Source organism: Macrobrachium nipponense, chromosome 26 (genome assembly GCF_015104395.2).
Source record: "Macrobrachium nipponense isolate FS-2020 chromosome 26, ASM1510439v2, whole genome shotgun sequence".
Classification (NCBI taxonomy): Eukaryota; Metazoa; Arthropoda; class Malacostraca; order Decapoda; family Palaemonidae; genus Macrobrachium; species Macrobrachium nipponense.
Genome location: NC_087215.1, coordinates 58181560 through 58209529, shown reverse-complemented (window position 1 = coordinate 58209529; position 27970 = coordinate 58181560). Strand labels below are relative to the sequence as shown.

Sequence of the window (27970 nt, the reverse complement as noted above, 5' to 3'; positions counted from 1 at the left end):
TAATCAGAAGAGACTAGCTCTTGCCAAAACAACATAGTTCCTGGACAGCTTTCGAACCTGAACATTGAAACAGAACAGAACATCTACCTGTATTCTCCTCAGAGCAAGTGCTAGTGTTATTGCAAAAGCTTGTGCCAGGCTGTTGTTGGTACCAGGCAGGCAGGTGCCAGACTAGCTGTGAGCTCAGGTGAAGTCTGGCACCCCTAAAAGACACAGATGTCCTTAACCCTTAATGGATGGATTGATCCTAAGGAGTAGTAATAACAAGTTTGAGGTGGTGGACGGATTGCTCCTGTAGATAAACAATACTAAGCACCACTGATTTGGAAAGAATCGGGTAGAAAGTGGGAGGTGCCAATACTTCTATAGCCCATAAATTCACTAATGGCAACTTTTACACTGGCTAAAACCACAAATTGGGAGTCTCAAGACTTTAGTTCTGCTTTTAACCTCAAGGGGAATGTATTACATCTGTCTCACCTGACGTATTTTCGAGAATTTGCTTGTAAATATACCAAGGGGTTGCTGATGGTTTTTTCCTTGTCCTTTACAATAGTGTGTCGGTTGTTAATGAAATTTTACAAAGAAAAGTGCTTTGAAATATTAGAAAAAAACATGTAAAAGTAAAAAAAAAGTTACTGAATCTTCGTTATTGGTAATTTACGTAAATATTTTTCAACAAAATATGGCTAAGAATTTGTTATTGATTTTAATTTCTTAACCTGTTGTGATATTGTGTGAGCATTAATTATAATTTTAAAAAATAAAAACAAAATTATTAAAAAAACATATATAAGTTGGTAATATATACTATTGTCTTGTAAAAGAGGCAAGGGGTTGTAAACATTAATTTTCAACTTCTCATGGAAGTGGTAGGGAAAATTTTAAATTTTTTCCTTCAGCATGTACATTTGCATATGTTCCTTTTTCCATTGATGTGTTTTTTTTTGTAAAATTGGATGACCTCAAAGTTTACCCGGTCTGAGAAGCTATATCAATATATTTTACATATCAATATATTTACCCGTCCAGTAAGGGTTAGAAACTCTTCAGGGAGAAAGAAAAGTATCCAGGTCTTGGGCCCGTCCCTGACCTTGATTACAACCCCCGGGGAGACGAGTAAATTATCTTCTTTCCTTGTTTGGGCATGGAAGGGACTTTACAAGGAAATAAGATAGGGATGCCAACAAACTAGGTCTCTTGTTTACACATAAGTTATGCATAGTTTGATACCTCATAATGGTGAAACTGCTGAAGGGACATAGATGTCTCACAGAGGTGATGCATGGCCTGAGAAAATAGCTTCGGAAAGTTGATCCCCAGATCTGGAAAACAATAAGAGGATAGATTCGCTTACATAACTTGTAAAACGTTCCTCTGGAATATGTAACGGAAAGACTTCCCAATTGATAATCCTCTATACAGTCTAGTCTGTCTAGTGAAAATCAGTACCTAAATAAATCTTTTGTGGCAAAGTTGTCTGAGAAGGCATAGTGGAGGAGGATTCTGCAGAACCCAACAACAATCGAGCAGGTACCAGAATCACGAAACAAGCCAAAATAGGGCTAATCTGAACATTGTATAGTTCCTACTTCATTGTGATGAAGGGTGTGAGGAGAGGAGGTTTGACAGATCAGACTATAGCAAGGAAGCTGAAGTACATGCTATAGGGACTGTATGGTCACCACAGGAGGAAGCCGCAGATTCCTTGAAGGGGCAAACAAAGCCCAGACAACTTCATCCAATAGATTCCACAAATCTCAGCAGAACAGGGAATTGAATGTCCCCTCAGGCTGTCACAGACGTCTGATAAGACTCAAGTTCTATGCACTGACTGAGGGAAAAGAAGGCTTGATTGACCTGTCCAACAAAACAGTACTAAGATAAATGAAGATATGGGGTAGACCCTTTCTTACTTACAATATTAGAACTGTGGTCCTGTTTGAATGGTTACCACAGTCTATGAGTTCACTAAGGTCAAAAAGCATTAGTTATGTGAAGAAGCACTCATCAAAATGAAAAGTGGAGAGTCCGTCTTTCCAGGGATTGCTCCCCGGAAAATCCCCAGAGCCCAAGAAGTCTTCCCTCAACTTGAGAGTACCTGAAGAAAAATATGGCCGCTAATACTTGTGACCCGTCTCTTACCACCTTGTCAGCACGAGAGTTCACGAGCCAATCTGCTAAAAAATTATCTTGAAGTGAAGTGTAGTCCTTAATTTTCTTCGTCAATATGTATTCCCATCATCCAACCAAGGGAGCTGAATACTTCAATACTTTGAAACAAAATTCCACTAAATGGTCCAACTCTGTGGCCGGGAACACGATTTTGGCGGAGTGAAATGTTAACCTCCGTGCAGGATCGATTAAGCTGGAGAGTCACCTTGGGAGGAGGCAGAAAAACTCCCAAAGAGGGCATCTCACCAGTGGCATACGACAGACATTACCTCTTGTTAAGAAGACAGGGAGAAGAACAAAATAAAGCTTTGGCCAGCTCTCTCTTCTTTGAAAACCAAATAATCATCCCCAACAAAACCTTTATAGAGGAAAAGGAGAGTACCACCTAGGTAGTCTAAAGGACTCTGTCAGTTGTCACATCATGCAAAAATATCCATGTTATGTAGTGTGGCAGAGAAAAAAAAAGAAAGTTGAGTTTGTATGAATTGGAATTAATATTTGATTTTTTCTTATTATTACTGTTAGTTGTTATTAGATTAATTAGGTTAGGCAATTTTTAAACTGGTTTTATTTTGTTGTTCTTGTGGGTGAGAGAGTTTTTGCGATTAATGGCTGTCTTCTCTTTTTTTGTTTTTTTTTTTTTATTGCAGTTTGGTAGATGGGAATGAGTAGGAGCTGAGGTTCCCCTTCACCTGTACTCAAAAGTGGAAGCTGAGACAGTTTTGCCAATTGGTTGTGGTCCCTTCTCATTCTGAGGCCCAACGGCAAGGTGGTAATATGCTAGTTAAGTCGATGGCCTAACACAGAGTTGGGGAAGACTTTGCTGGAGCGCAATTGGGAACAAGAGTCAAAACTCAAGCAACAACAGTACTTGAGCAAGCAGACAGCAGTGATGAGGGAGGTCAATACTTCCAGGCTACGCATCTATGAGCAACTGGAAATATAGATTCAGGAACAAGAAAGAACAACCAGAGGCGGCTCTGCAGAAGGAGCTGCTGAGAGGAGGAAAATGGTCAAGTTTATGCATATCGTTGCAATATTAGGATTAACCCTCTACGCCGGAAGCGTAAATAAAAAATTCTCCCCCGTATGCCGGAGGGGTTTCGGAGTGAGCACGGAAGCGGAAAAAATATTTTTTTCAAAAAATCACAGCGCGCTTAGTTTTCAAGATTAAGAGTTCATTTTTGGCTCCTTTTTTTGTCATTGCCTGAAGTTTAGTATGCAATTATCAGAAATGAAAAAAATTATCATTATCATATATAAATAATGCGATATATGATAGCGCAAAAACTAAATTTCATATATAATTGTATTCAAATCGCGCTGTGCGCAAAACGGTTCAAGGTAACAAGTTACTTTTTTTTCGTCGTAATGTACACTAAATTGCGATCATTTTGGTATATAACACATTGTAAAACGATAAAAGCAACACAGAGAAAATATTATCACAAAATAATGCATGAATTTGTAAACAAATATTTTTTTCAAAAATTCACCATAAATCTAAATATTGTCCTAGAGACTTCCAATTTCTTTCAAAATGAAGACAAATGATTGAATATTACTATACTGTAAGAGTATTAGCTTACAATTGCAGTTTTCGACCATATCTGACGAGTTAAAGTTGACCGAATGTCAAATTTTTTTATATATATATTTTTTATATGCAATTATTTCGGAAATAAGAAAAGCTACAACCTTCAAATATTATTCGTTTTATTCTACATGAAATTGCACACATTTTCATATATAAAACTGTATGAAATGCCTAATTATGAAACGGAGCAAATATTCCGAGAATGGGACGTACGTATTTCGGAGATTTGTGGCGGAGAATCCGCGCGGAGGGAAGGAAAGATTTTTTTAAAAATTCCCCATAAATCTAAATATTTTGCTAGACTTGTTCAAATTTGTTTCAAGATGAAGATAAATGACTGAATATTACTAGACTGTAAGAGTTTTAGCTTACAATTGCGTTTTTTGACCATTTTGGTAGAGTCAAAGTTGACCGAACGTGGTTTTTTTTTTCTATTTATCGTGATTTATATGCAAATATTTCGAAAATGAGATAAGCTGCAACCTTCATTATTTTTTTGTTGTATTCTACATGAAATTGCGCACATTTTTATATATAAAAATTTTATGTAACGGCTAATTTAAAATGGTGCAAACATTACCACAATCGCCACGTATGATTTTTTTCGGAAGAGGACCGCGTTTCGGCACGTAAAAGAAAATGTTATTTTTTTCATAAATTCACCATAAATCGAAATATTGTGCTAGAGACTTCCAATTTGTTGCAAAATGAAGGTAAATGCTTGAATATTACTAGAATATAAGTGTTTAGCTTACAATTGCTTTTGTTTTTCGACCATATTTCGGTAGAGTCAAAGTTGACCGAGGTTGAAATTTTGGCAATTATCGTTATTATATGAAAATATCTCAAAACTGATAAAAGCTACAACCATGGGTTGTTTTTTAGTTGTATTGTGCATGAAATTGCGCACATTTCCATATATAAAACTTTATATAACGGCTAATTTTAAAATGGTGCAACATTACCACAATCGCATGTATGATTTTTTTTCGGAAGAGTTACCGTAGGCGGACGTATGGAAAAAGTTTTTTTTATTTTTTTTTCATAAATTTCACCATGAAATCTAAATATTGTGCTAGAGACTTTCCAATTAGTTGCAAAATTAAGGTAAATGATTGAATATTACTAGAATATTAGCGTTTTAGCTTACGATGTGTTTTTCGACCCATTTCGGTAGTCAAGATGAACGAAGGGTTTGAAATTTTGGCAATTATCGTTATTTATATGAAAATATCTCAAAACTGATAAAAGCTACAATCATAGTATTTTATTGTTGTATTCTACATAAAAATGCGCACATTTCATATATAATACTTCATGTAACGGCTAATTTACAATGGTACAAAAATTATGTCAAAGTGACGAAATAATTTCCGAGATGTGTCACAGATACTTTTTAGTGCGGCAAGAAAGAAATTCGCGCTTGCACGCCTGCGTAACGATTGTAAATAAAACAACACCTTGATCTGTGAACTCCCAGCATCCCCCAAGGCGCGTGATCCAAAAGTTTTAGGCTGGTAGGCCTATAAGTATTTTTCCGCGAATTTAAAAAAAAACTTTTGTAACTCGACGTAAAATACGTCCAGTCGGCACACGGGAGACAAAAAATGTTGACGTAAAATACGTCCAGTCGGCGTAAAAGGGTTAAGGATAATAAGTTTAGGGTTCTTAAGTGGTCGGGGTAAGTAATGTTAAGTTAGGTTTACTTAGGTATTAGAGGATAAGATTAGATTAAGTTGTGTACTATACGATTAATGTTAATAAATTATGTTAAGGAGAATCAGAGTTTTAATTAAGAATCCTTTCAAAGCTGTTCCCATTAGTATCCTGGTCCATTTGTGTAACTTGAAAAGACCCCAAAGTAGGAGCTGCTAGGGTGAACAGTGATGGGTAATAAAACAAAACAGGACAAAACTTTAAAAGAGAAGCATATGCAGAAGCAGGTTGCTCTTGCTCAAAGTCCTCCTCGGAAGATATTGAAGAAGGATCTAAATCAGGTTGATCTCCTTCTGGGACCTGATCCTTAATCAAGGGTTTCTTTCAGTGTCACATTATCCAAACGAAGTTGGATAGGGTCCTGTGCTCCCAAGAGCAAGTCTGGATCCCACTGGGTGCTCAGAGTCTAGTGGGAGCTAGACTCCCATGGGCACTCGGCAATCAACGGATACTCGGAAAACACCATATGCTTAGAAGCCACTGGGTGCTTGGATGCCACTAGGGTTTTCGGATCCCAATGGAGACTCGGTTACCACTGTGGGCGCCTGGTTTGTACTGGGTGGGCGTGCGCCACTGGGCACTCGGATACTGTTTTCAGTTGCCACTAGACTTTTGGTTCACAGTTGATGCTTGGGATCACTATGAGTTCTGACTCTGCTGGGCATCGAAACTCTTCTTACTGTAAGACAGCTTAGGAGCTACATTATACTGGAGACCCAAGACACCAGCACTGTCCCGGAAACTGCAACTCAGTTTGGGACAATGTTCCCATTCCCTGTATCATATATAAAGGAGTGGAGAAACAAGATCTACATTCAAAGGCCTTTTCAATGGTCAACAAGCACCACGGAAGCGCCAACTACGTTCATGACTGGCATCAGAGTATAAAACACTTGAGGACAACGGGCGCAAATCCACTTGGACACCTTACCAGTGGTTGACTTGAACTTGGTCTAAGGAGCTCAGAACTACGTTACTAATGCACCAAAGCTGGGAGACATGCCTTTTCAACAGCTAAGATAAATCAGAAAAATGCCACCAGCACCACTAGTCCACACTAGGATCCAAAACTATATACTACTTGGACCCAAAAAAAAGCCCTTTTGCCCACACTGGGATAAGCGGACTTGTTCACACTGGGATCCGTAACATAGGAAGTCTAGGCAAGCACAATATATAAAACTCCTCCAATGGTTTGTCCTTGGGGTAATTGGTTGGGGGTTTTTTTTTTTCCATCACAAAACCATGCAGACAACAGGTTTGCTTGTGGGGTACCTATTCAGGGCAAACCCCTATCGGAACCCATAGAACTGACAGTATGCCTCCTCCCAGTTTAGGGGAGTCTGACAGGGACTGGGTTAGGGTATCCGATAGGGCCAGATAGCTACATCCTCCCCTTCGCACCTGTCAATACCTGGGACCATTAACAGGTTCCACTACTCGTGTGTAACCTCCCCGACCTCCCTTGGAGTTCCAGTTTGCCTCCTCCCAGATGCTGGAGGGTCTGACAGGGACCTTCTGTCTAGGAGAATTGAGGGACTAATAGCCACCTCCTCCACTGCACAACACTTCACTATCACAGGGGCTAAGCCCAACACAAATTGACAATGATACGGGAAGGAGGGCAAAGGAGCCAGGTGCATGAGCAAGTTAGATAAAAAAAAAGAGTGGCTAGTAGCAGGAGAGAAAAACACAAGAAACTGGTGCCGAGTGTTATCTGGCACACAGAGCCCATGTATCACAGAAAAACAATTCAATCTGAAGATGGCACCTGTGAAGCTTAAACTGTGTTCATGTTCAGCTGCCACTGGGAGCTGGCTTGACAACCACTGGGAGCTCGCTAAGGAGGCCACTTGGCGCTCGGTGCCAATGGAAACTCGGGCACAGTAACAGCATGCTCAGATACCTGCATGATAAAGCATTACTTAACCTTGAGTCAAGCATATGGCTAAAGACAGGATATATCAAATATAGTTCTGTGCCAGGTGAGCTAGTACTGGCACTAGACATACAATGTTCCGTTGGGCTAGTTAGTAGCTGTGTCGATTCAAGCTCAACGTAGGCATGCTAAAGCAACACTTATGTCAAGCACTGGGGCAACCAAGGCCATTCAGCAGTGAAACAGAAATTGACAGTAAAAGGTTTGAAAGGTGTTACAGGAGGAAAACCTCACGGTTGCACTATGAAACAATTGTTAGGAGAGGGTGGACAGTAAGATGGAAAAAAGATAATGATTGGAGGTGCAGTAAAAGGAATGAAAGTAGTTGCAGCTAAGGGCCGAAGGGACGCTGCAAAGAACCTTAAGTAATGTCTACATTGCACCAAATGAAGTGCCCTTACGGCCCTAATCCCCCTACGGGATTTTTCAATATACATGGAAGAGTTTTTACTCTCCTTCTTGTATGATCTCCACTTCGAGGTATTTATATTCTATTCTTGCTTTACTGGGATCACGGCTAGATAATACTCTGAAAGCCTGTCATAGCTAAAATTATCTCCTGTCACATTATATGATCTTCACTTCAGACGGTATTCATATTTGATTCTTGCTTTACTGGGATCACAGCTAGACCACACTCTGAAAGCCTGTCATAGCTAAAATTATCTCCTGCTACATTATACCCTTTCACTTACACAATTCTGGAATGGAAAATGTGATAAGTGGTGTTTAAATTGACTGCAATGCAACAGTAGTGAGCAATAGACTGCAAATTCACTATTAAACGGGAGGGTGAATACCTAAAAAAAAAAACCAGAAATACAATAATAATAATCCTGCAATAAGTGCCTTGTGAAATTAAAGTTCAACACCAAAATTGATCAGGTAACGAATGCAATGTTTACATTGTTATGCTACTCGATAATGATGATAGCGAATGCAATGTTTACATTATTGTGCTACTTGTCTTTCATCTCGGCAACATTTTATGTTAATTATCGTAAAGATGAGGTAATCAAAAGATTGTAAGATCGTTACTGAAACAATATTATCGAACAAATCAGGTCCACAACAAACGTAAATATTAGTTTGATAAACCAATGTTTCATTATAGTACACCATCAGGCAAAGGGGTAGATGAAAAGCAAGTAATTTGATTCTCGCTGTACAAGAGAACTACTGATGTAGTACTCCAGTAAACAACAAAACAAGGAAAAACCTATCCTGAAGTTTTCAACTGAACCTACTTGACTTTCAGTTTGCATACTGATGCCCACATCAGATATCACCATTAGTCACAGAAACAGAATGTGCATTGTCTGGCAAGTCGCTCCTAACCCTCTCACTAAGGGGAGAGACTGGTGCCACTATCGTGAAATTTGAATCTAAACTACGGCGAATAAATGAAATGATAGCTATGTAATTATTTGTTAAGTTACTTGTATAAAAGCAACATTAATTACAAAAGGTTGACTACCCTATCCAAAGATGTTAATCTAAGTATAAAAATTAGGGCAATATGTAAAAATTATCTTCCACCCTTGAATTTATAATCCACTTCTTCTTTTTTTCCCGTTTGTTCTTACTTTCATCTGACGGACTCCAATACACTTTCAAAAAGTCAAAATCAAAATCATAAAAAAACTAACCTGGTTCTTTCTCTTCTTCTGCATTTCCAGGCTCCCTCTTCTTCTGGCACATCCACTTCAGCTTCCTCATCACCGCATCTACTATTTCATGATCTGACTCCTCATCACTGCTGTTCATGCTTGAGGGGAATGCATGAACTGGAATATCACCTCTTTTCATTGCTTCAGCTTTTCCCTTCTCGGGAGGAACATAAAGATCAGTAACAATGTCAAATGGTGACATTTGAGGAGGAAGGTTACTCCTGGGGAAATAATCTTGAACTGGCAAGAACATCCGATCATTGATACAGTCGTAAATCCACTGAGGTTGCACATAATACCTGCATAAAAGAGTAACTGAAATTAGGGCATAATTCATATCTTACCAAACTTCCAGTGTGGCTAATGAAACAAACACTAAACAATGAGTCTAATGATCCAAATAATCAATGAGACTTTCCCATGATTTTCTTGCTTATCATAATAGGAAACATATCCTACAAAATATTAATCCAGTTATCAACATTACCTTGAGAGATATTTTCTCTCCACATTTGGACGATCAGTAATCTGATGTGTGATGGTTTCATCTGATTCTGGGTACATAGAAACCTTCACAACAGCTTCGTCCCATGACACCTGGGGGAGACATGTAATATTTAATTTTCTATATGGATATGACTGGAATACACTTGTTTGTTTCTCCATAATATTTTCCTGAGTACATACTAAGGGTCTATGTGCAACAACTTTAGTTGGCAAAACACACTGACCAAGAAGTAAACCTAGGTTGGGTTAAAAAAACTATGCTGACATCAGAATTATTATTATCAACATAGTTTAACCAGACCACTGAGCTGACTATCAGCTCTCATAGGACTCATAGTCAGCTCAGTGGTCTGGTTAAACTATTTAATAATAATAATCCTGATGTGAGCATAGTTTCTTAACCCTTAGGTTTACTTCTTGGTCAGTGTGTTTTGCCAACTAAAGTTGTTGTTCACATCAGAAAAGACATTTCTCTTAAAATCTTAAAAACTTCTTTGTTTTTGTCTAGTTTTGTTGGGGTTCAATCTGATATAACATTGGTTTTGTCTTAAAAACCAAACCAGACATTTTATCCTTTGGTAACTTAGGCTGGCTTTGTCTTAACTGACATTTTCTCCTTGCTAAACTCGGGCAATTTTGCAACCAAATTTTCCCATGATTATAATTTTATTTACAACCTTGTCATTGTTATAATCTACTTGAAAAGAAAAGAAAAACCTATTTGTACAGAGGGAATTTAAAGCGAAGATTAGTAGCAAATATGCGCTTTCCTTGATTTTCATGAATTTGTTTCAGTAACTACGAAGTAGGGCTTTTTCTCAAGTAATGCCTTCTACTGATACATTCCAATTTCTCCTGATTCTTTAGAATAAATATGAAATATCTCATAAATGCTTGAAATACAAACTATGGTGACAGTACAATAACATCTGCCATTATTGGACAAAATGTGTACTGTGTTGTGGACTTATTTCCTCTTTTGCCAAATGTCAGCCATTCTCATTTGACCCACTTGAAATTTTCTTGGGCTGAACAATAGACATATTGCCATTTTTATAAAGTCGTTTAATGACACCATTAAGACATTTTTGCACTCTCAAAGGGCTCTCATGAAGACTTTGTTCTTAAACATTATAAAAACTGGAGCACTGTAAAAATTGCATAAAACTTTGTCACCTTGTCTATTCTTAAAAGTGTATGGAGATTCCACTGCGCTCTCTCTCTCTCTCTCTCTCTCTCTCTCTCTCTCTCTCTCTCTCTCTCTCTCTCTCTCTCTCTCTCTCTCACACACACACAGTTTCATGTTTCCATGGATGTCATAAGATCTTGTCATTTCATTAGAACAATTACTATACATATCAACGAAATACAATATACATTCTAGGAAGACTACTTTACCAAAAAAAATTTCCACATTACTTTGCAACCCTTATTTTTAATTTTATTTTCATATCTCTATGAACTACTACATATGCCAATAATTAACTTCACTTACCTGTCCACCAAAAGATTTGATAACAAAGGTGAGTGACTCCATGTTAGTTTCCCTCCCCAAAAAGAATTTCATATTCTTGAAAAGATTCTTGAATTTGTTTAGCTTTTCCTCTTCATCCATTGCCATTTTCACATTCTGCACACTTTCTTCCTGTAAAACAGCAGAAAATAAATAGAGATACAAAGATCACAAATTGAATACACATTCATAATACAGTACATAATGTATAAATCTCTCATTTCCACACAGGTTGGTATATTACTTATTCGCTACAATCCACTTAGTATTAATCTATCAAAATTCATGCAGTTTTCCTCAAAATTGCTAATTCTGGAAACTTTCATTGAAAACAAAAAATAAATGAACCTTTCAAAAAAGTACTACATTCAACCCTCGATAAGACAGACTAATAGGGGGGCCTGGGTGTCCATCTTAGCTGACTGTCCAGTTTAACCGGTGATACCTATTTATACCTATAAATGTACTGTACGTATTTCATGATTTTTATAAAGAATATGACTAATCAACCAATGTAGAAACATTTGAAATAAACATCATAGTAACAGATGAAAAATGAAGAATAAAACATGACAAAAATAATAGAATTCAGCCGCATATGTACATGCCTAGGCCAGGACATGAACGCATAATTGTTAAGTAAAAAAAAAAGTTGAGTCTCTAAACTGAAAAGTAAGATAATGACATTAGATTACAGGTACACAATCCTTTACCTGAAATCTTTGAGGCCAGATGTGTTTTGGTTTATGAAATTATTCAGATTTTGGAACTGTGGGATCAGGAGCATAATCAGACATCACTATTGCAGCAAAAACATATTTTTTTCCTTTATATTATAATGTTACATGAATGTGAGATAATTATGATCATCAATAATAAAATGGTGGGACAATTAAGACCAAATGTTCACCAACACATTTAGTTTTCAACAAAAACATTCTGCTAAACACAAAAATATAATTAACCCTCTTACGCCGACTGGACGTATTTTACGTCAACATTTTTTGTCTCCCGTGTGCCGACTGATTGTATTTTACGTCAACTTACAAAAGTTTTTTTTAAAATTTGCGGAAAAATACTTATAGGCCTACCAGCCTAAAACTTTTGAATCACGCGCCTTGGGGGATGCTGGGAGTTCATGGATCAAGGTGTTGTTTTGTTTACAATCGTTACGCAGGCGCGCAAGCGTGAATTTCTTTCTTGCCGCACTAAAAAGTATCTGTGACACATCTCGGAAATTATTTTGTCACTTTGACATAATTTTTGTACCATTGTCTAAATTTAGCTGTTACATGAAGTATTATATATGAAAATGTGCGCATTTTTATGTAGAATACAACAATAAAATACTCATGATTGTAGCTTTTATCAGTTTTGAGATATTTTCTATAATAACGATAATTGCCAAAATTTCAACCTTTGGTCACTTTGACTCTACCGAAATGGTCGAAAAACGCAATTGTAAGCTAAAACTCTTATTTTAGTAATATTCAATCATTTACCTTAATTTTGCAACTAATTGGAAGTCTCTAGCACAATATTTCGATTTATGGTGAATTTATGAAAAAACTTTTTCCTTATGTCCGCGCAGTAACTCTTCCGAAAAAAATCATACATGCGATTGTGGTAATGTTTGCATCATTTTAAAATTAGCCGTTATATAAAGTTTTATATATGGAAATGTGCGCAATTTCATGCGCCAATACACTAGAAACAACCCATGGTTTGTAGCTTTTATCAGTTTTGAGATATTTTCAATATAAATAACGATAATTGCCAAAATTTCAATTTCAACCGGACGGTCAAACTTTGACTCTACCGAAATGGTTCCGAGAAAAAACGCAATTGCTAAGCTAAAACGCTATATTCTACTAATATTCAAGCATTTACCTTCATTTTGCAACAAATTGGAAGTCTCTAGCACAATATTTCGATTTATGGTGAATTTATGAAAAAAATAACATTTTCTTTACGTCCGCGCGGTAACTCTTCCGAAAAAATCATACGTGCGATTGTGGTAATGTTTGCACCATTTTAAATTAGCCGTTTACATAAAAGTTTTATATATGAAAAATGTGCAATTTCATGTAGAATACAACAAAAAATAATTGAAGGTTGTAGCTTTTTTTCTCATTTTTGAAATATTTGCATATAAATCACAATAAATAGAAAAAAAAACCACGTTCGTTCAACTTTGACTCTACCGAATGGTCAAAAAACGCAATTGTAAGCTAAAACTCTTACAGTCTAGTAATATTCAGTAATTTTTCTTCATCTTGAAACAAATTCGAAGTCTCTAGCAAAATATTTAGATTTATGGTGAATTAAAAAAAAAATCTTTCCTTCCCTCCGCCCGCGGATTCTCCGCCACAAATCTCAGAAATGCGTACGTACCATTCTCGGAATATTTGCTCCGTTTCATAATTAGGCATTTCATAGAGTTTTATATATGAAAATGTGCACAATTTCATGTAGAATAAAACAAAAAATATTTGAAGGTTGTAGCTTTTTCTTATTTCCAAAATAATTGCATATAAAAAAAATATATATATAAAAAAAAAATTTGACATTCGGTCAACTTTAACTCGTCAGATATGGTCGAAAACTGCAATTGTAAGCTAATACTCTTACAGTATAGTAATATTGAATTATTTGTCTTCATTTTAAAAGAAATTGGAAGTCTCTATGACAAATATTTATAAATTTATTGGTGAATTTTTTGAAACAAAATATTTGTTTATGTCTGAGAGTTACAAATTCATGCGTTATTTTGTGATAATATTTTCTCTGTGTTGCTTTTATCGTTTTACAATGTGTTATATATCAAAATGATCGCAATTTAGTGTACATTACAACGAAAAAAAAGTAACTTGTTACCTTTAACTGTTTTGTGACAGCGCGATTTGAATACAATTATACTATGAAATTTAGTTTTTGCGCTATCAGATATCGCATTATTTATATATGATTATGATAATTTTTTTGCATTTCTGATGGTTTGCATACTAAACTTCAGGCAATGACAAAAAAAGGAGCCAAAATGAACTCTTAATCTTGAAAACTAAGCGCGCTGTGATTTTTTGAAAAAAAATATTTTTTTCCGCTTTCTGGCGCTCACTCTGAAACACCTCCGCACACGGGAGACAATTTTTTTTTATTTTTTTTTTTTTACCGCTTCGGCGTAAGAGGGCTTAAGTGTACATAAATTAAACTTCTGAATTTTAACAATACATAAGGCAATAGAAAGCACATTTTGATACCGTGAAGCTGACAATGACATAAATGACAAGGGCATGTGTTTAATACAATATGACAATTTGTCGAAAATTGCATTTTTCCTAACTATACAAAACCTGAGGTCCTTTAACAATAGGAAGGTAACTAGCGGCAGCTGGGACGGTCGTAAGCTTCGAACAAGGGGAGAACGGTAGTTTAACTGCTTGTCCGATCGTGCGCGCGCCGCGCGCCCGAGAGGTGAAGAATCACTTTTTGCTTTAAGGCCCATGCAAAAAGGTTGCAGAGTGAGGGGTGGCATGTAGGTGGGACTATAATGTAAAGGACCTCAGGTTTTGTTATATGTTAGGAAAAGTGCAATTTTCGACAAATTGTCATTTGTTTCCGATACGTAATACAAACCCTCGGTCCTTTAACAATAGGAAGACTCACTTCTTGGTGGGAGGCAATCTGAGTCTTTTTGGTGAACAGACTGGTGTTCGTCCAACCCTGGAGTGCCTCCCTGGTCGTAAGAGCAAGGGAGGGATCCAAACCTCTGTCCGATTGATCGGGGTGTGCACCGCAGGATCAATGGTCAGACTCTGGGCCAAGTACTAAGAGAGAGGCAAGCGTATCTCTTCGTACCAGCAAGCAAGAACTTGTTCCTGTTTTTGCAAGAGACAATCATAAAATGATGGGTTTGTCTCAATTTGGCATACACTTCCCATTCCTCCCCCTTGTTGGAGGAAAGTGGTGGATATTTACTCCTATCCCTACTGAAAGGGATAGGATGGTGCTCTATTGAGTAGTCACCTGCATCTCGTCCTTACCCAGCAGGGTGACGACCGTGTCCCTCTACCCAAAGGTAGAGGGAAGAAAAAGATGGGAAGAGGAGCCAGTCACACTCTCATTCCTCATCCATTCTTACGGTCACACCAGGACTCGATGCTGTTCAGCCTGCGAGGTCTGGGTTAACTACACAACGTGTTGAGCAACCACCACGGTTCCTAAGGAAAAAGATCCAAGGAACTGTGGGCAATATCCTGAAGGTAGAAGGAGGTGCATGCGGTCCGGTTGGACCAGGCGCCTGCCTTCATTACCTGCGCCACGGAGAAGTTCTTGCGGAACGCGAGAGAATGATGAAGAGGCGTCCACACTCATCCTGGGTGTCGAGTTTCTTCAGGACAGCTCCGTCGCACCTTCACAGGACAAAGAGCATAGCCTTCGTATCGGAGGCGGTGAAGTCCATTAGGGAGGGTATTGTGAAGGACTCGAACCAATCGTCAGTTACCGAAGGGTTCTGAGTCTTCGCTACGAAGATCGGTACGAAATCGAGCGTCACAAATCCCCATCCCTTTGTGCTTGACTTCTCAGAGAAGTCATGCAGTTACCTAAGACGAAAAGAAGGAATAGTCGTATGACCTATCCCTCTTCTCGACTTTGGTTATGTACAGTACTCATACTGACAAGCTATTAAGACGAAGTAATGATTGCTCTGGAACAACCGAACTAAGTCCACAGCATAGTTCGTAACTGACTGGGGCGCTCTGACAGCTGCCGACTGACTGGTTCGGAATCAGTAGAGGCAAGTTGTCCAAGCATCCGGTAAGTCACGTGACCTTCGCCTTTAAAGAGTTATGCTGAGAGACCAAACAAATAAAATATTTGTTAGTCACCGATGCCGGGGACGGCGCGGCGATGATTCTCTTAATGCATAAGCTCAAAGGCGAAAGTCAATTGCCTTCAAAAGACCGAGGTCCCTGATGGCAAGAAAAATCTCATAGACGTTGAATCTCAGCTTAAGGAGAAACAACACTATGTGACGTTGAAGACGAAGGTAGGCAATGAATGCAACCTACGTCTTCCAGCTGAATCGAGAGAAGGAATCTCAAGATTCTAAACCTGTGCTTACAATGACTGAAAACGCTAACCGCCATTTCATTGCTGTTCGTTGTGCAATGAAAGCGGGGCGTTATTCAGTAATTGAAACACAGGGGAGAAGCCGCTGAAGAACTGCTTCTCATGGGCTGAACGTTTGGAAGTAGGAGCTGGCAGGTGTGGGAGTAGGCGATGTCTTTCAATACATCTGCTAATCCGGGGTGGGGTGACAATGAACAATTGTACACCTCCGAATACAAGATATTTTGAGGACAAACTCAGATTCCGCAAAAATCATTCGCATTATCGGGATACGATGCAGCAAGAGACTATTACAGAATTCTGTTACCGTGCGGTAAACAGAAAGATGAGAGTCGAATAGATATCTCTGTTTAAAATTCTCGCAATACCGAAGACGATGAATACTTAGCGTTCTCAGCAGTAGATGGTCATTCATGTATGCGAGAATCCCCGTTAATCAGAGACTTAAGTCCGTGATTGTTGGGCAGGAGATACGGTTGTTATTCAATCAAAACAGGTGAGAAAGACAAACAACCGTCTATCTCAAAGCGGCAGCTGATACTGAAATGCCTCGGGCAATTCAATACGCAGTAGCTGTCGCTGACTCGTCATCCTGAGTTGCCAAGTAATCCTTTCCACGAAGGAATGCGTTCGGCTAGAACCACCGAGCATAAAAAGATATGCTCGAGCAATTATATTTAAGACGAAACGAATTTCGGTAAATATAAAAGCTTAAATGGTGGTGTTGTGACAACACCATAAGTATATAAAATTGAAACTGGAAACTCCTGGGAGGTTGCAGGCAACCCGGTTTGCAGTTCAATTAGAATACTTTTCGTCTAAGTCGCAATCCGTAAAATAACCAGGATATGCGCCTACCCCTCGGACCATTCAACTGCTTAGCAGAATCATGTCGCGGAGGTTAATATACGTAGTATATTTGTAGGATTCTGAACAACGATCTCCATCCTAAATTCTTTCCTTCAAGAAACAAAATAAGGATTGGAGATCGACCACCTTCGTTCTCTATTAAAGAGAGTGAAGGAGAAGTCTTCCTCGAAGGAAAGCTTCAATGGTGAACAGAATACTAAGCGATAGTTCAAGCCAAACTGGATATTCCCGTCCGTTCTTCTCTATTCCAGGTTGGTCGCCTACTGTGAGATAGTCTTCTTTCAGCAGCAGTCTTCTTCCTAATGCTAGAAATTCCAGGAATTCGAGCATAGGCGAGGTTCCCGATTATCGTGTAACATATCGGGGATTCTCGTCTCGCTCACTTTGGACCGTGGTCTCGCCTAAGTGTTTGGAGATCGTAAGAAACTCTAACACTCTGAATGCGCTAGAAATTCCGTAGAATTCTAAGCAGTCTGCGAAACCCCCACCGAATTCGTCAAACGATATCGGCTGGTGGTCCTCTCGATTCCCGTAGAAATCGAGAATGGGGCAGGATCCCTCCTCAACGACCGGGGCTTACGTCAGGTAGGACCCGAAGGTCCCCCTGGTAGCGCAGTCCCACAACGTGGGATCCTACAGAGAAATCTCTGTAGGATCCTTCCCCTTTCCCTCGTAGCCGTAAGGAGAGAAGGAATGGGGGAGGAATTGGATACTCGCTCGCCTTCCCCAGTGGAACTAGCAGTTGGAGAAGAGTAGGAGCAGCCATCGCCTTGCGGCGATGGCCTCTCAGAGTCTGGGAAAACGTATCGGGAGAAAACGTTTTCCCGAGGAGGTTACGAACTCTCACTGTAGGTAAGGCTGCCGCCACTGTGAACGTCGTCTGGGTGGGGCTGATCGACACCTGACAGGAGAGAGCCGATACCGTCCTCCGACTCATTCCAGTCCTCGTCGAGGTCGAAACCTCTCAGGAGGACCGAAGGAGTATTTAAATACGGTGTCCGAAGACACGTAGAAACGCCGCTGTCGCAGTAGAGGAGGTGGAAGTAGCTTGATCGACCGGCCAGAACTGAGAGAGCCTTCTTGTCCGGAGACGAGAGACTCTGGTTCAAGACAGAATCGGCAAGCTCCGATCGCGGCATACCCACCGTCGGTTTTGGGTTCCCTCTCGGGCCCCAAAACGACTCGAGCAGAGACATGGGCTCTGCTGGTGGGAGCGGCGATCCTTCCCCCCGGTCGTTGTGCTGACGAAGCAGTGCAATAACCTGGGTAAAGGTACTCTGAATCTCGGAAGTTACAGCGTCTTGAGGAGTAGGACCGTCCAGTCCCTCCAACAAGAGCAGCTCCCAGGACCCTCCTCCTTCAGAAGAAGGACCAGCAACAGATCCCTGACGGTTGCCTCCAATCACTTGCGCGTACGTCCTGGTTGGTCCTAAGACCAACCTGGCACGTGCGGCGTCGTGACGGGATCGTGACGGCGCATCTCTCACGATCACTCCTATATACCTCGCTCTTCCTGGCGTATGCCGAGGAAGTTGAAGGTATCGGAGAGACAGAACTGACGCTACCCACTCTCCCCCTGACGGTCGCCTCCAATCACTTGCGCGTACGTCCTGGTTGGTCCTAAGACCATACGTGGCACGTGCGGCGTCGTGACGGGATCGTGAGCGGCGCCCTCTCACGATCACTCCTAGCTACCTCGCTCTTCCCGGTGTAGCCCGAGGAAGTTGAAGGTAGTGGAGAGACAGACCTGACGCTCCCCCCCGCTCGCTGGCAGGACCAGCGTACGTGGGGGGCTGCAGCCGATCACCAACCCGCGGTGGGGATGGATCTGCAGGCCTGGCCGTAGGCCGCTCACCTGTGGCGAGCGGCTCGACTGAGCACGTCGACCCCCCGGTCCCGTGCGTCAGACGAGCTGCTGCTGTCACGTATCCGCCCGGCACTGTGGGACGGCGGTCAGGTGACCTGCAGAGCTCGCTTTCGCCGTGAGACCGGTGAGCGTCCTCGCGGCACGTCAAACCGCTGGTGCCAGCCGAGGCTGGTACCGTCGTCGAGGGGACCTGGGGGACCTCTTCCCAGCCTCCACCCGTGGGCCGGTCAGAGACCGTCACGTCCACCCGAGGTACCGGCTGGTCGCTGCGAGAGCGCCGCTGGCCTGGCGAGAGTCACCTGAGCGGCTCTCGACAGTCTTCTGCTCCGTGCCTCGGTCATGACGCTGAGCGAACTCAGGCGTCTTAACTTTGCAAGCACGGTACCCGAAGGAGATCGTACACTCGGAACTTCTCTGCGGACGAGAAACCGAGCCGGTACCTGGCTTAGCAGCAGAGCTGCCAAGACCAGGCGAGGGTGTACCAGCGGTAGCCAGCGACACCCTTGGTCCCCGTCTTCTTCTTCTTCTCAGAAGGGGAGACGGGCCCCCGTTCCCGAAGGAACGGGAGGACCAGCAGAAAGAACCCCCCCGTCACACCGGAATGTGACGAGCCCTTCGAAGTTCCCGAAGGAGTCTTCTTAGGGGGAATAACAAAACCCGGTTACCAGCTGGTCGCTGCGAGAGCGGCGCTGGCCTGGCGAGAGTCACCTGAGCGGTTCTCGCCAGCCTTCTGCTCCGTGCCGTGGTCTTGGCGCCGAGCGAACTCTGGCGCCGAAACTTTGGCTGCACGGTCTCCCGAGGGAGAGCGTTACACTCGGGATCTCCCGCGAACGAGAGACCGAGCCGGAACCTGGCGTAGCGGCATCGCCGCTAGCACCAGGCGAGGAAGTACCAGAGCTAACCGATACTCCTCTGGTCCCGTCTATCTCTTCCTTACGGAAGGGGGAGACGGGCCCCGCTCCCGAAGGAGCAGGAGGACCAGCAGAAGGACCCCCCCGTCCCACCATCGGTGGGACGGGCCCTTAGAAGTTCCCGAAGGAGACTTCTAGGGGAGGGAGCAGCCTTCTTCTTCTTCGGCTTATGGGCCTTAGAAGTCGAAGGGAGAGGCAGCAACAGAAACGAAGACGAAGATGACACCTTCCTCTTCTTCGTCAGCTCACGCAGGACAGTCGTCAGGTCCTCCATCTAGGCCAGAGTCGGGCCTATTGCCGAAGCAACACGGCCCGACTGCACCTGTCCGGAAGGACCTGGGACTGGGAAGACACACCTGGGCAGACCACATGGACCATGCGCAGGAACCAGGAGCGACAGGAACAGCAACCACTCAGGAGCGGCAGGAACAGCGGCAGCGGTAACACAGAAGGGACAGCCAAGCCAGTAGCGGGAACCACATCAGCGACAGGTACGGCAGGCCCAGCCATCGCCTCGTAGAATCATCGGCAGCCAGCGTGGTACTGGCGGTCGGTCCAGGGCGAGCTGCTGGAACAGCGGAAGTCTGGGGCAGGCAACACGAAGAAAAACACAGGCGGCGGCGGCATACCCTCCTCGGTACGGCGGCGACCGGCCCTAGAAGCGCCAGACGGCGTCACCGACACAGCATGGGTGGGGGAGTGTAGACCAGCGGGGGTAAGCAGCATAAGCGGCCGTGAAGGTTGTAGTGGAGACCACTCCAAGGTCACCGCCCCAGACCTCGCTAGACTCTGCAGCAGATCGTGGATGCTAGGCACGCCCTGCAGTCGCAGTGGTCCATACCTGTCCAAGGTCGTCTCCCACGGATGTAGCACCTGCGGTAGCACAGACAGATTAGTAAAGAGGGGTTTCCCTCGCGCACGGTGGGGGGGAGACATGCCCCACCCGAACGGAAGGAAGACCCCAAAAACAAAATAAACTAGAGGAAGCTGAGCGGGGGGGCAGGAAAGAAGACGAAGAATCGGATACCAAGGGAGTCGCGGGAGAGCTTTCCGACGACTTCCTGGCAGACCTTCGCTTCCCCTACCCCGCACAGCAGTGAAAAGTAATATGAAAATGAAACAGAGTAGTGCACTTGCGATTCACTTCATAGAACTTAAAGAGGGAAAAAACAATTCCCGGTAAGACGGAAACTTGATCCAATATATGATGCTATCATAAAATATATATGAAAATGAACAATACTGCACTTGCTATTTTCACTTCACAGCAATAAATCGTAAGGATTAATTCCCGGGTAAGAGCGGAAATTGATCCAAAATTAAATTTGATGCAATTAATAAATGAAAATGAAAAGAAAACTGCATTTGCGAATCCACTTTCATTGCATTCTATTCATACAAAATAAGAGGCTCTTGCCGAGCGCAATCAAGCTCTCGGCAACGAACGCACAGGGCAAAAATATAATGAAAAAGTGTACTTACATCTTTCAATTACACACTTTCGCCCAAAATACATGACTCGGCGGCGAGTGCGCCCGCCCTCGCACCGAGACATAATTCAAGGTTCAATTCATGAAAAGAGCGGAAATCGCCGTCTCTACGGCGATAGTTCCATGTTGATTCATATTAAGTAATGAAAATGAAAACAGTGTACTTACAGTTTCATTTTCAAGTCAAACCAAACCATTAGTAAAAAAGACAATATAAACAAAGCATACGACGATGAAGCGGGCAGAGAGCGATGACGAACACGTCCCTTCACACCCGCGGGCCGAAAGCAAAAGTGATTCTTCACCTCTCGGGCGCGCGGGCGCGCGCACGATCGGACAAGCAGTTAACTACCGTTCTCCCCTTGTTCGAAGCTTACGACCGTCCCAGCTGCCGCTAGTTACCTTCCTATGTTAAAGGACCGAGGGTTTGTATTACGTATCGGACAAAACATAGATTTTAATAGTGTAAGTATTACTGATTAATGAAGAATAGAATGAATTCCTTCTCATTACTTTGAGTGCAAAATTGTTGGTTCACAGATTCTTTAGCAACAAAATATTTTGTTTTTCTTTTGTTTCTAAAGATATTTAGTAATGCTGCACTGACATACCTTCAAAACAAAATTCATTCAGTAACTAAGCTTTTGTCTTTGTAAAATTTACTTTTGTCACATATTTCTTTCCTAAAAACATACAAGGCATTGAACTGTAGCTACCAGTCAGACAGCAGATGGGTAAACAGTAAATGTTAATGTTCAGTGACTGGCTACAGTACTTCCCTTCCAGGCAAATACTGCGTCATAATGACTGTACATGCCGTGTGCAAGTTAAATCAGCTAAGAGTCAAAGGCATTTTAATTGAGCACAGTATAAATATAGAACTGCATATAAAAAATAAATATATAAAAGAAAAGTTTTGTATTTACCTTTGGTAAATAAGAAGGAAAATGGTACATGACGAGCGGAGGAATAGTAACCATCTTAAATTATGGATGCACATACGTATTTTAAATTAGTTGACCACCTTTGGTGTCCATCTCATCCGATTTCCAGATTCAAGGGGTCTGGTTTAATGAGGATCGACTACGTATATAAACCTTAGTCTGCTGGCACCTTATTCCAAAACTAATTCTTGGCTTACAACATAGATAATCTTGAGTAGTTCAACCAAACCAACCAGACTATGAAATTACTCTTACTCTTATATAGAATTTACTTTTATGTATGAGATGAAAATTGGAGAAGAGTTAAAAATGGTACGACAGTTAGACAGACAGAGAACAAGGGAAAAAATAAAGTCTATCAAAGAGGGAAAATACAAAGCATGCTAACATGAGCCTAATTCCACAGGGGCAGTGGTATAGCTACAATGGTTTTGGCATGGCTCACAGTAGGCAGACTTTCTACTCTGGGTTAGCATCACTGCAGTGTAAAAATGTTATTGTTTATTATACAATTAAGTTTGTTCATACTTACCTGGCAGATATATATATAGCTGTATTTTCTGACGTCCGACAGAAATTTCAAAACTCGCGCACACGCAGTGGGCGGCCAGGTGGTAGTACCCATTCCCGCCGCTGGAGGCGGATATCAGGAACCATTCCCATTTTCTATTCATATTTTTATTAATGCCTCTGTCTCCTGAGGGAGGAGGGCGGGCACTTTAATTATATATATCTGCCAGGTAAGTATGAACAAACTTAATTGTATAATAACAATAACATTTTGTTCATGCCACTTACCTGACAGATATATATATAGCTGAATCACACCTTCGGATGGTGGGAACAGACAGAATAGGATTTTTTGGGAAACTAACAATAAGTAGATGATATACATCTTGGTTCCTTACCTGTTTGCAAAGTAGACTATGTGATTACTGTCACGTAAGGCTGCTTTTGCTTAATTACAGAGTTGCCAGCCAGGTGGAGACCTGTAGTGCTGGTGCGCTCTGGATGATCTGTCAACGGGTGCGAGACCTCAGCGTGACAAGATCATCGAGCCATACAAATGAGGGCAACGAAGCAACTGACCACCACCTGACCAACTATACACAAACCCTTAAACTAGCTAATGGATGGGAGATCTTCACATAAGACTCACCACAACCTAAAAAACAACACCACCTAACTTAACCTAACTAAGGAATAGGGAAAGAGCTACTTCCGACCCAATACTGTGTCCGCAGAAACGTATGGCCCCAGTGCATTGCAATCGTCATAGATCGTTCTTTCACATCCTTAGGTAATGTGAGGCGAAGACGGAGTTGCTCCTCCAAAAGGTACAATCGAGGATGTCCTTGATTGACATGTTCTTTTGGAAGGCAAGAGAGGTAGCGACGGCTCGTACTTCGTGCGCTTTTACTCGGAAGAGGCTCAAATCAGTCTTCTGGAAAGATGAATGAGCCTCCCGAATGGTGTCCCTTAGAAAGAAAGCCACTGCATTCTTTGATAAAGGTAACTCTGGCCTCTTCACAGAGCACCAGAGGTTACCTGAGGGACCTCTAACCCTCTTAGTTCTATGCACGTAGAACTTGAGAGCCCTTACCGGGCAAAGGACTCTCTCTGGCTCTTGGCCCCACCAGACTTGACATACCTTTGATTTCAAAAGTCTTCGGCCAAGGGTTCGAAGGATTTTCATTCTTTGCCAAGAAAGATGGGTTCAACGAGCAGACAGCATTGTCCCCTTTGAAGCCCATTAACTTGCTAAACGCTTGAATTCACTAACTCTCTTAGCCGTCGCAAGAGAAGTTAGGAAAAGAGCCTTCCTTGTCAGATTCCGAAGAGACGCTGTCTGAAGCGGTTCGAAAGAGTTTGACATAAGGAATTTCAGGACTACATCCAGATTCCATGAAGGTGGTCTCATTTGCGGCACCTTCGAGGTCTCGAAAGACTTCAAAAGGTCATGAATATCCTTGTTGTCAGACAGGTCTAGGCCTCTGTGCCTAAAAACCGCTGACAACATGCTTCTATATCCCTTGATTGTAGGGACCGCTAATTTCTGCACATTTCTGAGAAATAGCAGAAAATCAGCTATCTGGTTCACAGAGGTCGAGGAAGAGGAAACTCCTTCCTTTTTGCACCATGCCCTGAAGGAAGCCCACTTCGACTGGTAAACAGCTCTTGTGGAAGCACGTCTCGCATGTGCGATTGCTCTCGCAGCTGCTTCGAAAAACCTCTCGCTCTGGCCAACTTTTCGATAGTCTGAACGCAGTCAGACTCAGAGCGGAGAGGTTTTTTGTGAAACCTTTCGAAGTGCGGCTGTTTGAGTAGATCTTTCCTCCAGGGCAATGTCCTTGGAAAGTCTACCAGGAAAGACATGACCTCTGTGAACCAATCTCTTGCTGGCCACATCGGAGCGATCAGGGTTAGCCTTGTCCCTTCCGAGGCCGCAAACTTCCTCATGACTTCCCCCAGAATCTTGAATGGTGGGAAGGCATAAAGGTCCAGGCCCGTCCAATTCCACAGCAACGCATCCACCGCGATTGCCTCTGGATCCAGGGACCGGGGAGCAGTAAAGAGGAAGTCTCTTGTTCCTTGACGTTGCGAACAAGTCTACCAGTGGACGTCCCACAGCGTCCATAGGTCTCGACAAAACGTCCTCGTGCAAGGTCCATTCCGTCGGAAGGACTTGGTCCCGACGACTGAGAAGGTCTGCCCCTGACGTTTTGCACACCTGCAATGAATCTCGTCAGGATCGTTACCTGTTTCCTTTTCGCCCACAGCAGAATCTCTCTCGCTAGGGAGTACAACGTCCTGGAGTGTGTACCTCCCTGGTTCTTTAAATAAGCGAGTGCTGTGGTATTGTCCGAGTTTATCTGAACAACCTTGTTCTTCAAACTCTTCTCGAAGAACTGCAGGGACAGAAATACTGCTGCCAGTTCTTTTACATTTATATGCCAGGCTACCTGTTCACCTCTCCAGGAGCCTGACACTTCCTTCCCCCCTAGTGTTGCTCCCCATCCTGTGATGGAAGCGTCTGAAAATAACCACTAGGTCTGGGCTCAAAAAGACTTAAGGACACACCCTCTTGCAGCTTCTGAGGTCCAACCACCATCTTAGGTGGTTCTTGATCGAAATCGATAATCCTCAATACTGCATCGAGATCGTCTTTTGCCTTCCACTCGTCCTGCCAAGAAGAATTGTAGAGGCCTGATGTGCAGTCTCCCAAGGAAACGAACTTTTCCAGCGAGGGAAATGGTCCCCAGCAGACTCATCCATTCCCTCGCCGAGCAAGTCTCCCTCCTTAGAAAAGGCTTGAGAATCTTTTCTCAAGCCTAGCTGCTGACGTTCCTGGGACGGAAACGCTCGAAAAGCCACTGAATCCATCTGAATCCAGATACACGATGGACTGTGTTGGGTCAGATGCGACTTTTCGAGGTTGACCAGAAGTCCCAGGGACTTCGCTAAGGCTAAAGTGAACTGCAAGTCCTTCAGACACTTCTCTCTCGACGACGCCCTGATCAGCCAGTCGTCGAGGTATAGGGAAAACTCTTATTTCCCGAAGAGTGTAGCCATCTCGCTACGTTCTTCATCACTACTGTGAACACCATCGGAGCCGTGGTCAGTCCGAAGCACATCGCTCTGAACTGCCAAACTTTGTTGTTCAAGACAAATCTTAGATATTTTCTTGAAAGAGGGTGGATCGGGATGTGGAAGTACGCGTCCTGCAAGTCCAAGGATACCATCCAGTCGCCCGGTCTCAAGGCTCCCAGAACAGAATGAGGCGTTCTCCATCGTGAATTTTATCTTTTTCCACGAAAAGATTGAGCCTGCTTACATCTAGAACTGGACGCCACCCTGACGACTGCTTTGGCACTAGGAAGATTCTGTTGTAGAAACCTGGCGACCGCAGGTCCGCGACTTGTTCCACCGCTCTTTTGTCGATCATCTGTTGAAGGAGATCGAACAAGACTTTCTTCTTTTCTCCTTGGTAGGATGGAGAAAGGTCTCTGGGAGTCGTAGAAAGAGGAGGAAGATCTAAAAAGGGGATCTTGTACCCCTGCTCCACGATCTTGAGGGACCAAGAGTCCGTGTCTCTCTCTCTCCACGCTCCCGCAAAATACTTCAGTCTGGCTCCGACTGGTGTCTGAAGGACATGCTTTTCACTTGGAAGGCTTTGGTTTAAGAGAAGCTCTTCCTCGTGAAAACCCTCTCCCTCGAGGAGCTGCTCTCGAGGGGGGAGCCCCACGAAAGGGCTTTACTTTCTTCGGCGGACGAACTGCAGCCGAAGATGTTGAAGGTCCGGCCGACCGTCTTGTAGACTGGGCCAAAAGATCCTGAGTAGCCTTCTCTTGTAGGCTGTTCGTTAGGTCCTTTACCAAAGTCTGGGGGAAGAGATGGTTCGAAAGAGGCGAAAACAACAAGTCCGCTTTCTGAGCTGGCGTCACTGACCGAGCTGTGAAGTTGCACAGCAAAGCTCTCTTTTTTAACAAAGCTGTCCCAAAGTGAGACACTAGCTCTTCCGAACCATCCCTGACGGCTTTGTCCATACATGCTAACACGCTGGACAGCTCCCCCAGACTAAGAGATTCTGGGCTTCTCGCTTGTAAATCCAGAACTCCCAAGCACCAATCAAGGAAGTTGAAGACTTCCAGCGTCCTAAGCAGACCTTTCAGATGATGGTCTGTCTCCGACGCGGTCCAAGTTACCTTGGCAGAGGGTAAAACTGACCTCCTCTGTAAGTCTACCAGGCTGGAGAAATCCCCTTGAGCCGACGAAGGGATACGAACTCCCACTTCGTCCTTGGTCTTATACCAAATGCCTCCTTTACCACTAAGTCTAGTAGGAGGCAAGGCGAAGGTCGTCTTGCCTTGGTCTCTCCTTCTTAACATCCAGTCCTGGAGCTTCTTGAAAGCACGTTTCGTCGATAGAGAAGTCTTCATCTCTACGAACTCCGGGATTTTCCCCGTTTTCGATGAAGAAAACTGTGAAGGAGGAGACTTGGGAGCTGCGGGCTGAAATTTGTCCTCAAAAGAAGACCTCAAAAGTCTGACTAGGACTTTGTAATCCGAGGTAGAAGGGGCTGTAGCAGGTTCATCTTCACCCGACTCAGCCGAACTACCCAGTTCTCCTTCTTCTCTCAACGGAAGAGGAGAACGTCTGTCAGGCGAAGGCGTCCTATTGCCGGTTCTTGGCAAGATCAAAGGACCCCTCTCCTTGCAAGCTGCAGCCTTATCACTGCTGTCTTCTTTCTGACGCTTACTGCTCGCTGATGGAAGAGCGTCCTGAGGCGGACGAGCGTCTTCCGCGGCAGTCCCACCTGCCCGAGAAGCGTCTTTACCTCTCTTCGCTGGCATACGTGCCTGAGCGCGTAACAAAGTGTCTGGGGGTAAAAATTCTTGTTCAGAATCCCCGAAAGCGTCTTGAAAGGAGGCCTGAGCGTCCTGGCGAACTTCCTGCCAAGCGTCCTGTCTAGCGTCCTGGAGAACGGCCTGCCGATCGTCCTGTGTAGCGTCTAGAAGGCGCCTAGCGTCCTGCACGAACGTCCTGCCTAGCGTCCTGCCAAGCGTCCTGACGAACGTCCTGCCTAGCGTCCTGCCAAGCGTCCTGACGAACTCCTGCCGAGCGTCCTGACGAACGT

General features: G+C 43.0%; 2 protein-coding genes across 2 annotated transcripts in view; one reads left to right on the top strand and one right to left on the bottom strand.

Moving 5' to 3' along the window:
* LOC135200301 (pescadillo-like) overlaps positions 1-27970 on the top strand; it is a 151671-nt gene that overhangs the window by 108279 nt on the left and 15422 nt on the right. The window lies entirely within an intron of this gene.
* The window catches only part of LOC135199915 (pescadillo homolog), a 34111-nt gene that overhangs the window by 3675 nt on the left and 2466 nt on the right, over positions 1-27970 (bottom strand). The window contains exons 4-6 of the mRNA XM_064228036.1: positions 11100-11249; positions 9585-9694; positions 9077-9396 (exon numbers count right to left, since the gene is read on the bottom strand). Coding sequence (XP_064084106.1) covers positions 9077-9396; positions 9585-9694; positions 11100-11249 — 580 coding nt within the window. The remainder of the gene's footprint in view (positions 1-9076; positions 9397-9584; positions 9695-11099; positions 11250-27970) is intronic.